General features: G+C 38.3%; 1 protein-coding gene across 1 annotated transcript in view; it reads left to right on the plus strand.

Moving 5' to 3' along the window:
- The window catches only part of RAPH1 (Ras association (RalGDS/AF-6) and pleckstrin homology domains 1), a gene marked incomplete at its 3' end in the record, with an annotated part of 83,355 nt that overhangs the window by 38,675 nt on the left and 32,033 nt on the right, over positions 1-12,647 (plus strand). The window contains exon 4 of the mRNA XM_084264696.1: positions 663-1,180. Within this exon, the coding sequence (XP_084120822.1) occupies positions 663-1,180 (518 nt within the window). The remainder of the gene's footprint in view (positions 1-662; positions 1,181-12,647) is intronic.

Raw genomic sequence — 12,647 nt, forward strand, 5'->3', positions numbered from 1 at the left:
AGCACCTAGTGTCTTAGAACTGGAATCTAGAGTTTGTACAGAAATAGATGTTCTGGGATCTGGTCTAAGGAAGGAATTAATTGATCTGTATCTGTTAAACAGGAAGAAAGAGCATCTTTCTTCGTTGGACAGGGTGCAGGAATGTAGCAACAGAATGCTTTCATGTTAAACACAAATCATGCCTTTCTTTTTCTTAAAATAGCTTCCTTAATTTAAAGGCTTGAATATGTGTATAATTTTTGCCTTTTTTTTTAAAGGAAGTCACATACCTTGCATTGATTTAGCAGAAAATGCCTAGGAAAACACCTACTCTTTTTTGAAAAGCTGAGGCATGCTATTATACAAATGTAGGTTTAGATTGTTTTCATAGGACAGTTCAGCGTTTTCAGCTGTAATCTGACCATTCAAATATTTCTTCTGTTGGCAAATGCATTTAGCCCAAATAGTAGTTTTGGTTTTTTCTAATTGCACTAATACTCTTGACCAGTCTAAGAGCAAATAAATTTGTGCTTAGCAGTGAGCAGACATTTTTGCAGTGCAGATGAGAAAAGAAAATACAGCTTCCTTTGCTGCCTTACCCTGTTAAATTTGATAATACAAAGTGAAGAATTACACAGACAAATTAAGTAACTGTGCATACTGAAAACTCTTGTTTCTTGCAGAAGCCCTGAATCAGGGGGAAACTGTGGATCTAGATGCCCTCATGGCTGATCTCTGTTCCATAGAGCAGGAGCTCAGCAGCATTGGGTCTCATTCAGCAAACAATGCTGCGGTGAAACACCTTGCCACAGAATCCAAAGCTCAGAAACCACCTGCTAGCCGACATTCTACTAAGCACAGCAGCGTGAAAGGATTATCCTCCTCATCTGGTAAGGTGGCTAAACCATCACATGACAACATATCTTTGGATGACATCACTGCACAGTTAGAGAAGGCCTCTTTGAGCATGGATGAGGCAGCCCAACAGTCTGTTGCAGAAGACACCAAACCGGTAGTTACTGCTCAGCACAGGAGGACAGCATCTGCTGGCACAGTGAGTGATGCTGAGGTGCGCTCCATCAGTAACTCCTCCCGTTCCAGCATAACCTCTGCAGCTTCCAGCATGGACTCCTTGGATATTGATAAGGTGACGAGACCTCAGGAACTGGACTTGACATCGCAAGGGCAACCAATCACTGAGGTAGGGTGTCATTAAGACAAGATTTTAGTTTGGTTAGGGGTTTTTTTTCCCTTTAAACTACTTTTCTTTCCACCCCCATCTCTCCTAACCAAGCATATTCAGTGCATTAAGGTTGATTAAAGATCAAGTCCATTACTTTTGCATGAACTGCACATGCTGTATCTACTTATTTCTCTGGTTTTGTTTGCAAGGAATCTTTTTTAAAGAAAGTGTACTTTTTTAGGCGTTTCCTAATTTCTTCCTCCTCCTAAGCCAGTCATGGATTTTAGCATTTTATAGTTAATGGTTCTGTTCTAAGTAAATATATAATGCTTCTAATTTAAACCTGTGGAGCACACAACTGTAGGAAAAAAGAAAGTTCAACTGGCAAGACTACGTTCCTGTTACCTGAAACACATGGAGCAATTTCAGTGCCTATCTGAAGCTATATTGTACCTGTAGTTTGTTGCTACTTAATATTCTTGTTTAATGTATGACAGGTAGAACTCTTGAAGACAGTGCACAACACAGGAAAACAACAGGGCTATGATACAGTGACAGCAAATGTTCATGTGGTATTTTAGTGCTCAACCAGAGAGGAAGCTTGTAAGTGAGAACAAAACCAGTTGGGAGACATTTGAAATGCTGGTGACTTATGTGAGGAGATGGGGAAAATACTCCAGTGAATTTAAAGAACTTAAGTTAGAAACTGTTGTGTAGAATATATTCTCTGAAACAGAAACCTGGCCTTTTCAAAAGTCAGTTGTACTAATATGCATGTTTTACTATAGAAAACTGAAACAAGCTTGAGTTTATTGTAATCAATAATTAACTCTCATTTGAATGGGCTGCACTGAGACCATGCCTCTACTCATCTGCAGCAAAAGTTCATCTGATGTGAAGTGTGAATGATGTAGGCTTGTCAGTCTAATGATCAACTCATCAAGGTCACACATTTAAATCTTTATTTGAAATGGTGAGAATTGAGTGACAGTTTAGGTAAATGTTCTTAATATATAAAAAGTTGATGTTCTTAATATTTTTATTGGATATTTATATTGACTGAAGCAAAAAATAGTAGATGGAAATGTGTCCTTTTGTCATTGAAAAGTTAAAATGCAAACCTCTGCATTATTGCTGTGGGCCTAAGAGTTGGAGCCAGCTTGTGACAATCATTGATTATATTGTTGTTTGCTTGTCAATCATTTTCTTTTTCTAGTATGACGAAGTATTTTTTTAATCTTTTATGCTGACTTTTTTTCTTTTTGTGTGGAAAGTTAGGTAGTATTGCATTTTGTTTCTCCTCAGGCTAAACAGCTTATTCACTTGAATTAATCACATCTGTAACTTGCATAGCACAGAAGACTTGAATTTTGCATTTCTTAATTTTTAATACTGCAAGATGTTTTCTGCAGTTGACTTTGCAAATGTTCCATTAGATCTCAGCTGCTCTTACTTCAGGAACAATATGCTTGAGGCATCAGTAAGATTGCCCTTCTTGTCTCCCCATTTTTTAGTTCTTAGCATGGTATGTAAGTAATCACCAAACCACCTGATACACTTAAGTAACTTGATGTTGGTGAATCAATAGACTGAGGTCAAGAAGTTACTTTGTCTTCAGGGGAAGCTAAACTCTGTTTCTGCAAGTGTTGCAGTTGCTTCCTCAGTTGCTTGCTGAGCTTTTAGGTGCTGACTGCAGGGCTCCCAATCACCCTGAAGAGCTTTTCTCACAAAGACATGAGAGGTGCCTTTGTAAACCCAGTGATTCCTTCTTGTAAGAATGTGGGCCTTGTTCCTCTGCCCAGATAAGTTGATAAGAATGATTCCTTTGAAGGAGGTAACCAGAAAATTTTGGTAATTTGAGCCAAATACTTCTGTGCTCTTGGGAGCAGAATCCTCTACACCTCTATATTGACAGTCCTGCATTGTTTTTGCTCCGGTCTTTTTCATTTCAGTTGCATGAGGAAGGTGCTCAACTCTGAGAAATTTTTCCCAAGATTACAGAGTTGGTACATAACAATTCAGTATTAAAACCATTATGTGATGGGATAGAACTTCTTACTGTGAAACAACTTTTTTTCCCTTGTCACTGGTGAAGAAGAAAAGGGGAAAATCACATTTGTTTGGAGTTTGTGACAGATTCTGTGATGGTGGTTGAATGAAACTCACCTTATGGGCAGAATCTTTGGTAGAATCACTGGGTGCAAACAGAGTTGATTTCTTTGTTCATTCATTTAGTGCATGAAAACTATTGCTCAGAGCTTATTAATCTTCATGGTTAACTTACAAACCAAACCACTTTTTCCTAGTATGACTGAATGCCACCCTCCCACCCACACAGGTGACTCAGTGGTGCTATTTCTAATGGAGGACATCCCTTTGAGAAAATAGCTTGTGAAGAAGATAACAGTGCCCATGTAGGAAAAAGAAAAAGCTGTTGGGTTTTTTTATGGAGAAACTGGGAAAGGCTTTTTCTTTATGGCTATAGCAGATCCATTGTGATGTTTGTTATTCTCACATAGTGCTTTAAGTTATCTCTGTTCTTTAACCTGGCTTCCTTGAGACTGTAGTTGAGCTGACCTTTAATTTTTTTCTTTGCTGCTGTGGCTCTTACGAAAGAGGTCAGTGACTTGGCAGCTCTGCCCTTTTGACCGCTCCTTTCTGTTCTCTCCGGGCAGTATTGGGACTTGAAAAAGTCAACCTTTCTTCCACTACCTGGTTTTATTGGAATCACAGGAGGAGGAGCATAATAACATTAAGTAAAATGGAAGATGTTTTGGTAGGAGGAAATGCTTGTCTGAAAATGAATACTGAAGTAATAACTGCAAAAGCTTAATTTCCTATCTTAAAAAAATAATAATTTTGCTGACCTGGAAATGTTTGGAAATCCCATAAAAACTGTCATGCTTGGCCCACTGAAGGTATGTATAGTCTAATATACTTTCTGACTGATAGTAGTGACAAATGTCACCACTTGGGGAGCGAAGGGACAGGTGCTGATCTCCTCTCTTTAGTGACCACTGATAGAATCCGAGGGAAGAGCATGAAGGTACGACAGGGGAGAGCTTAGGCTGGATGCCTGGAAGGGGCTCTTACTGAGAGGGTGTTTGTGCACTGGGACAGGCTCCCCAGGGTAGTGGTCACAGTACCAAGTTTGACTGAGTTCAAGAAGCATCTGGATGATGCACACAGTCCCATGCTCTGACTTGGCTGGCCCCGTGTGGACCCAGGAGTTGGATTTGATCCTTATGGGTCCCTTCCAACTCAGGATATTATATGATACTATGTTATGGAAAGTGGTTGTAATTCCATAGCCACCAAAAGTGGGAGGATAGGACCTCCCTTTCCTTCCTTCTTTTCTCCCACCAGCTTTGGCATTTACTGGTACTCAGAACACCAAAACTTACCACTTGTATTCTGAGGCTCCTTCTGTGTTATTTGGGTGGATTACGTAGGCTCAGGGGGTCTGTTGGGTGCTGATGTGCAACAGGGGGGGTTGTAGGCAAGAATTGAAGGCTGGAAAGGAGAGCAGGAATATACCTACAGGTGATAATAGGCTAAGTCTTTTGCCTGGGCAATTGAACAGGCACCTTAGTGCTGTGCTATAGGACTTCTTGGGCCTGAAGTTATACCAGCATCATGACAGATGATAACTCTTGGTGGTCCTGTTGGCCAGGAACATCCTGTTGTTCTGTTACTGAATTTGTCCCTGTGGTGCTTTGAGGGGAGTTGACTGGATTTCCCTGGGTTGCCTAAATTTATGGGTTTATTAGTTGCATAATGATTTGTTTAATTTTCTCCCTTTCTTCACAATTCTTAACCTTATCTCTTGGGATGCTGTGAACATTAATGTCTTGAAAGACTATGGCTTTGTAGTCTTGTAATCTTGCCTTGATGATACTAAGTGTTGCCTGTCTGCACTTAGGTTCTTGTCTTCAGTCTTCTAAGCATTGCTGAATAAGAAAAGCTTTTTCCACCACACCCCAATTCCCCATGGTTTTTGCTTCACAAATATACTTACCAACTCCTTGCTTGAGCAGTGTTTTTCCTTAAATTGATAGATTACTTTTTTCTCTTTTGTGCATTTTGTTGTGTGGTCAGTGTCATATACTTTAAATCTTGGTTTCTGCATGTGTAATACTTCCCTTGAAGATGGAATGAATGATGTAATAGCATGAGTAAAGGTGGAGGAGGTGATGACTGTATGACTAACTTGTCCCTTCTGTCCACACATACTACCTTTTTCCTGCTTTCTTTATTCCCTCTGCCACCAAGAAGTTCTATTTATTTTCAGTTATCTATGCTAGAGCAATAGGGGAGGAAAGTAAGAACTGTGGTGATCTTGTTCGTGTAGTTAGTTATGTCTGATTGGTGAAAGGGTCCATTCATGGATAGTCCTAGAAGGTTGCAGATAAGTTTGAAGCTTGCCATCTTGTCTGGCAAAGTACAGCATCACTCCCCCTCCCACCTAGCACGATGGACTTCTTTGTCTGTAACCCAGTTTACACAGCTGAGAGATTCTCACTTAAGTACAAAGATAATGCAAAATTTAGCAGTTGGTAATGCTACATGATTTTTTAATTTATTTTTTTTTAATCTTTTATTTAAATTCATTATAGTTTTAGACTTGATCAATAAGTGGTGAAAATAATGATAGGGGACTGACAGTGCATTAAAACTACAGGTTCTTTGCCTCACTGGGCAGAGAAAGTAGCAGTATAGAGTGAACTTTAGTATTTCTTTCAGGGAAAACAAGGGAGCATTGGGAATGTGTCAGCTGCAATGGCTGTGATGCAAGTTGATCACACACAGACAAATCTGTATTGGCTAATAACTCCTGTGGGCTAAAGTGGAAAATTTGCAATGGGTGTTAAGGAAAGACAGTTTGTGTTCCATAAAAGTTTTACCCTGGTTCTTGTAGGACATGTTGTCAGTAAAATAATAATTGCTGCACAGTAGCACAACACAGATGCCTTTCTATCCTTTAAAGACTATAGTAGGTCATGGTTTATGTGTGATTACTAAATGTTACATTGTGTGAAAATGCAGTTAACTGTTTCTGTTTCAGAGAAATCAACACTAATACTGACAGGTTTTGGTAGACAACAGTATCTTAAAATAGAGCTGGATTGTTGAACTTCATCAACTATTTGTAGTTGATTTAAAGAACAGTTGTGGTCTATTTTAGCTCCTGTAGGAATACAGCATTATTTGACCTTGTATTTTAGGAGCTTAAGGTTTGAGTACTTTTCCTTATATTCCGTGTTTTGTGTGGTTAGCACATGCTAAGGATGTTAGTCTCCAGTTTGTGAGAGTAGTCACAGAAATGCAACGAACAAGGCATGACAGACATTTGTTTTGTGTTTCTTCTAAGGCTTCTTTAAAAAAAATTGTTTTCATTGTCTGCCAGTCCTGTTATGGTTTTAGTTTTCTATACAAAGTATATTCTGGAGTGTTTCCAGTTATCCTTTTTCTAAGCTGAAAATATTTGTGACAAGACTTAATTTGAGTCACAATTAGACCATCTCTTCCTTTTTCTTTTTTCCCCAATTATTAGTCGCAAAGTCTTTTTTCATAAGTCAGCAGTAAAGGAAAATTGTGCATATCTATGATCTTAAATCATTCCTTTGGCTTCTAGTACTGTTGAGATAAGTGTGAGCCATCCAGTTTTCAAATATTCTCAAAATACATGTAAAAATGACTCTTCAATTGCCAGATCTTTGGAGGCTTTCGAAACATCTTCTGAGATAAAGATATCAGTTTATGAAATATAAACTATACTTACGTATTTTGGTTATTAAGTGTGTTTGGGTATTTATTATTAATTTATGTATGACTTTAAACAGCTTTCATCATATGATGTATTGGAACCCAAAGATTACCAATTTACTCTGCCCAGTGCCTGCAGAATCAGCATTTGATTTTTTTCTTTTTCACAGTATACTTATGGAAACTGCAAAGCAAATTATGGAAGGGATTATTTTTTTATTTTGGTAAGAAATTTAAATAGGAATCTAAGGGAGAAGTTCTAAAAGTTTATATTACTGCACATGCATGGAATTGTAGGTTTTAAAAATTGAGTATATAGATTTAAAATAAGTGAAAGGGAAACGAGACTCTAAATATTTTTCTTGTATGGTAAACCTTGATTCTTCAATCTGGGTATCTGACTTGCTTCAGAGCCATGAATTTTAGATTTACCCAGTAACTTTCTTCCACATAGGAGGTCACTAATTAAAGTGCCATAAAACATATAAAAATATACTTATCTTCTGAGATTGCCTGTCAACTTTGCCTCACATAGATGTATAAGCTAAAAAGTTTCCTCCCTGGAAGGAACAGGAAAATGGACAGTATGATACACGTCCTGTTTTACACAAGTGGCTTGCAAAGCTGGTATCAACTAAAAAGTTAGAATTATGGTGTATTTTGTTAACTCTGAACACCAAAGGCATTGTCTATGCCTGAACTGTTCTTTCTGGTGGTTCTGTAACTGAATGACCCAAATTCTGTGGTCCCAAATGCATTTATCTGCAAAACCGCTGCTTCAGAAACTTTCCCGGTAGCCCCTTGTATATGGCATTAGTGAGATGACTTTCTCCAGCAAAGCCATATATATTAGCATTTGCCTGTGGTGTGCTTGTCTGCTCTTCCATTGTGTTCTTCTGGAGATACCAAACACTTGGTGTCTGTTCTTTAGCTGTTCTGACTCCTTTAAGATGAAGGCACACAGTTCAAGGTTTGTCAGCCTTCGCTTCCCAGTTGCAGTAGACTCTTGTCTATTACAAGAAAAGAATGTGAGCTAGTGGCAGTGGAAGTCAGCTGAGCTGCTACCCTCTTAAAATGATTGACTTCTCTGTGTGTATGTATGTACATCTGCTATTTTGATTAGAAATGCTAATAGTAGAACAGCTGCTGTTGCTGATAGAAGCTGTCTGAAGTCCAGTGACCTTTTTTATCCTTTTAGCTTCCTCTCTGACTTCTTCACATGCATTGGTTAGAGAAGTTGCTGTCATAGACTTCAGCAACTGTAAAAGGCAGTTTGAGTTGGGTGTTGTGTCAATATATTTTAAAGTAAATCTCACTGTTTTCATGCTGGTCACACCACACTTGAGAAGAATACTTGTGTTTATAATGGGATTTATTGAGGAAAAAATTGTATCAAGCTCAGAAAATGGATGCTCAGAGATTGGAACTCTTACTAGATTTGTCTGCAAGAGACAAAGTACCATAAATCAATGACCAAGTAAACCTGGGGCAAATACATGTCAGAAGAAGCAGTCTTGGACCAAGCCACTAACCTGAGTTGAAAAATGAGAATTCTTACCTTACACTGTTATCAATTCTGTCAAAACTGCAGGGAGTTGTATGCTTTGGTTGCAGTTTTCAGTGAAGATACTACTCTACAAGTTTTGACTGATTAATGGAGCTTTTAAACAAGCCAATTTCTTTGTAGATACATCAGTCCATTTAAACCAAATACAAATTCCTTTACTTTTTCTGCAACTTCTAATTAGATTAGGGAAGAGAAATGCTACATCTGTAGGAAATTAGCAACAGATTACTTGTTTGTCCTTACTTCAGTTTGCCAAAAATCAAATTTGGAACAGATGATAAAAATTAAGAACACAGCAGCCAATTGTGGAACATTAAACTCTTTTCTTCTCTTTTCCTCAGCTGCCTATACTTCTAACTTACAGGTTTCAAACGAGGTTTAGCCAGGTTTGTAAAGGAATTTGAATCCAGAATATGAGACTTAATATTCTGAAGAAACAACTGAGAACTGGCCTTCTACCTGTGTCAGTTTTGCACATACCAGTCAGTGTTTAGTGTGCTATAGTATAATAAAAGTTGTCTGCAAACACAAAGAAAAGCCTTCATTTTTAGTTAACCAGGTTTACAGCCGTGGTTACAGCTTCCTACGTTAGATATGTACAGGTCCTGTATTTGTAAAAGTTACTCAAGATTTTAGACCAGCCACATCAATAGTTTCCTGTATGAATATGATATAACAGAGGTTAATGATGTTAAGCTGAAGGTGGATAGAGTTAAAGTAGATATTAGGGAAAAAAATATTCTCTATGGGGGTTCTGAGACCCTGGCACAGGCTGCCCAGAGAAGCTGTGGCCGCCCCCTCCCTGGCAGTGTTCAAGGCCACGTTGGGCAACCTGGTCTACTGGAGGGTGTCCCTGACCATGGAAGGGGGGTTGGAACCAGATGATTTTTAAGGTCCTTTCCAACCCAAACCAGTCTGTGATTTTTTGAATGCATGTTGAATTTTTTTTATAGCTTAATCTGCTTTTCAACAAAAGGGTAGATTTGGTACTCGTAACTCCCCAGTTGTCTACAGCCATTCTCTTCTGATGTTTGATTTTAGGATGTCTTTTTGGACAGATCAAATATGATCTGATTTTCCATGAATTTGAATTTATTTTTTCTTTAAAAAAAGACCATTGCTTGAAACCTGCTCCCTGCAGACAACCTTTATTTGGAATGTCATGTTTGGTCCATGCTACAGCTCAATTGGGTGGGCAGTGTTGCTCCATCTTGTATTGATACTAGTATTTGTGCAGCTGCCTAGTAATTTGGACCAGCTTTGTGGTCTCCCTAAAAAATAATCCTTCCAAATTAATTGTTCATTGATCCACTGGAGCACATGGTTAAAATCTCTGCTGTCCACACAAAAGAGAAATTAGAGCCCATGGTTGGGGGAAGGTTGGGACTGCTACTTTCTTGTGGCAATTTAGTCTTAAGTTTCTTAAAACCAGTAGTGAAACTAAGCTTGAAGTGTAATGTTTACTAGCTTTTGCAATCCTTTCTGTTCTGGTGCTTCCCAAGGAACTTGTGTTTGATAGGGCAGCATCACCACCTGACCTGAGTGGTGTATATGGACTAGTGAATAGTGCACCTCATGTGCGTGGTGTAGCAGCTTCTTAATTTGACATATCCACAGATGTTTCTTAAGTTGCAATGAATTTCAAAAGATTTAGACTGTAACTGCCAGAATTAACATGAAGTTATAAGCATCCCCAGTAGTTAAAAAATACTTGCAGTATTTTTTTTTTTTTTTGCCCTGATTTCTTTTTTTTTTTTTTAAGTTGCAAAGTTGAACACTTAAAGTTAGGAAATTCCAGTTGCCTGCAGTGAGATGGAGTTGCATGAGTTCCAGGAGGAGGCTTGGCCACTTGGGAGCACAGAGTAATAGCTCCAAATTCTCACTTCCCGTGTCTGGCTCCAATATGCTCTGCAGCAGCCAGGCATTGCAATTTCAAGAAGGCTGCTGTACTCTCCTGCCCTGTACCCCAACATTCTCAAACTTGACCAGTCCCTTGTTCAAGGTTAGTTGTGTGCAGACCAGTAGAAGGGCCATGCAGTGCTCTGAGAGAGGATGCAGCCATGATTTATTGGGTTTTATATTTTACTTGTGATGCTCAAGTCTTTGCTGAGGCTTTAAGGAGTACAATTTTAATTCTAAAGGTTTATGATCAAACAAATTTGGGTAACTTCTGTGGGACAGCACAAAGCAGGTTTTTGAGGATGCCTTTGACAGTAATTCATTTCATGGTCAGACGTGCAGAGTTCTCTAAAACTATCTATATTTTAAATGAGTTTTCTCTTGGCAATACTTTGTTAAATGTAAATGACTAGTAATACTCCTATAACAGTAATCCACAATGGAAAATTTCTGGTTTGGTAGTTATAGCTTGGCAAATTTTTTATAAGCAACTGAGAACACAATTTGTATGTGGAATTATCAGGCAGCTCCATTATCTAATGCTACCACTTCAGTTTCGAAGTGTGTATTTTCCTTTTCTGAGATTTTGGTAAGAATAAACTGTAGACTTTTTTGCATCTGTCAAACCTTAGCTGTGCAAGTTGGTTACCAAAAGTAACATGTCGGAAACAAATGCTTCTGTACCTTTGAAAGCAATGGAGCAAGCGTTGGACAACACAGAGGAAATCTGAAGCACTCTGCCTTTCATTAGCATAACATTAAAATTTTTATCCCTTAACAACTTCACAGTAAGAAGCTTGTCACTATCATGAACCTTTTTGTCCTGAGCAACAAATGGGGTTGTTTGGGTTTTTTCCTTCCCTTGCAGAAGATTATGGAAATACTGAAATCTCTTCTGCATTCCTTTTCAAATCAAATTACACTACGAAGGTGCTCAGAACTAAAATAGTATGACCAGCTGGAAATAAGATAAAACTCTACTAAATGGACATTCTTATTATATGTACTTAGCAATTGTCACCAGATTGTATTGTATTATTTATTTACTGGTATGAAGGAACTGGCATGGGAAGCAGATAAGCTTGTGTAAAGCGACAGTATGTTTTTGTCTGTTTGTAGTATTTAGAGAATTTAACTCTCAATTATTGACTTAGTGAGCAAGTGGTTGTGCAAGTAGAATGTTACCTGGGTTTATCTTCTGATATGTTTCAACAGAGGTAGAAAAAGTGTATTGACTGTCAGCAGATGTTTTATCGCAGTACTTTCATCTGAGATTGACTATTTTCCCTCATACTGTGGTCAAAAACATACCAGTATCCTATCTTCTTCCTTCCCAAAGGAGGGCGATTGAATCTCCTCTTGTCTGCAAGTCATTGATCATTTGTCCATAAGAAATTTGGATAAGGGACACTGCAACTTCTTAAATCTAGTTTTGTTGCTTTTGCTTAACTGCCATCACTGCATTTTTAGTCCCTATTCTAAGCAATAATAAAGCCTTTCTTTCTCTTCCCTTCCTCCTTTTCCTGTCTTCCCCTTTTGCATCCTTCCTTCCTTCCTTCCCCATTTTCCTACATTTTTACTGTTTCTATGGGACATGCCATCAATTAGTCCAAGCATCCCATTAACTTTCCAGAAGAGGAAGCTGAATTGACTGCTGTAAGTTATTATGATCTGCTTGTGTGGCTTCTGTTTATGTCAATAGTTGTGTCAATTTGCCTGCAACAGAAAGATCACATCAGTGGCTTGAGTTTAATTCATTAGTATCTGAACAGGACATTAAGGTAACAAAGGATATAATGAAATCAAGCGTTTTATTCTTCTTTAATTTGGTCATTGCCTGTTTTCTAGTTACTAATTGAGCAAGGCTACTTAAAATATGCTTAATATTTTGTGAACTATGTTTACTCATGGCAGCCGTAAAATCATGGAGTAGAAGTCTTAGAATAGTTTAGGCTGGAAAAAACCTTTAAGATCAAGTCCAACCATTAACTTAACACTGCCAATCTGCCAGTAGACTGTGCCCCCAAGCACCACATCTACGTGTCTTTTAACCACCTCTTACCAGCTTACTTGGTTTCTCTCAGAAGGAGACTTTTGTTATGTTTCTCAATTGTCATAATAAATCCAAAATAGTGGCACAAGAGTGCCACCAGCTGGTTTAATTAGATGTCTGTGTTAATGTTAAATATTTAATGTTTTGCAAGAAACATGGCACAATATTTATGCACATAAGTCATTGGTGCCTTGGCACTG

The sequence above is a fragment of the Gallinula chloropus genome, assembly GCF_964237585.1.
Source record: "Gallinula chloropus genome assembly, chromosome: 5".
NCBI lineage: Eukaryota > Metazoa > Chordata > Aves > Gruiformes > Rallidae > Gallinula > Gallinula chloropus.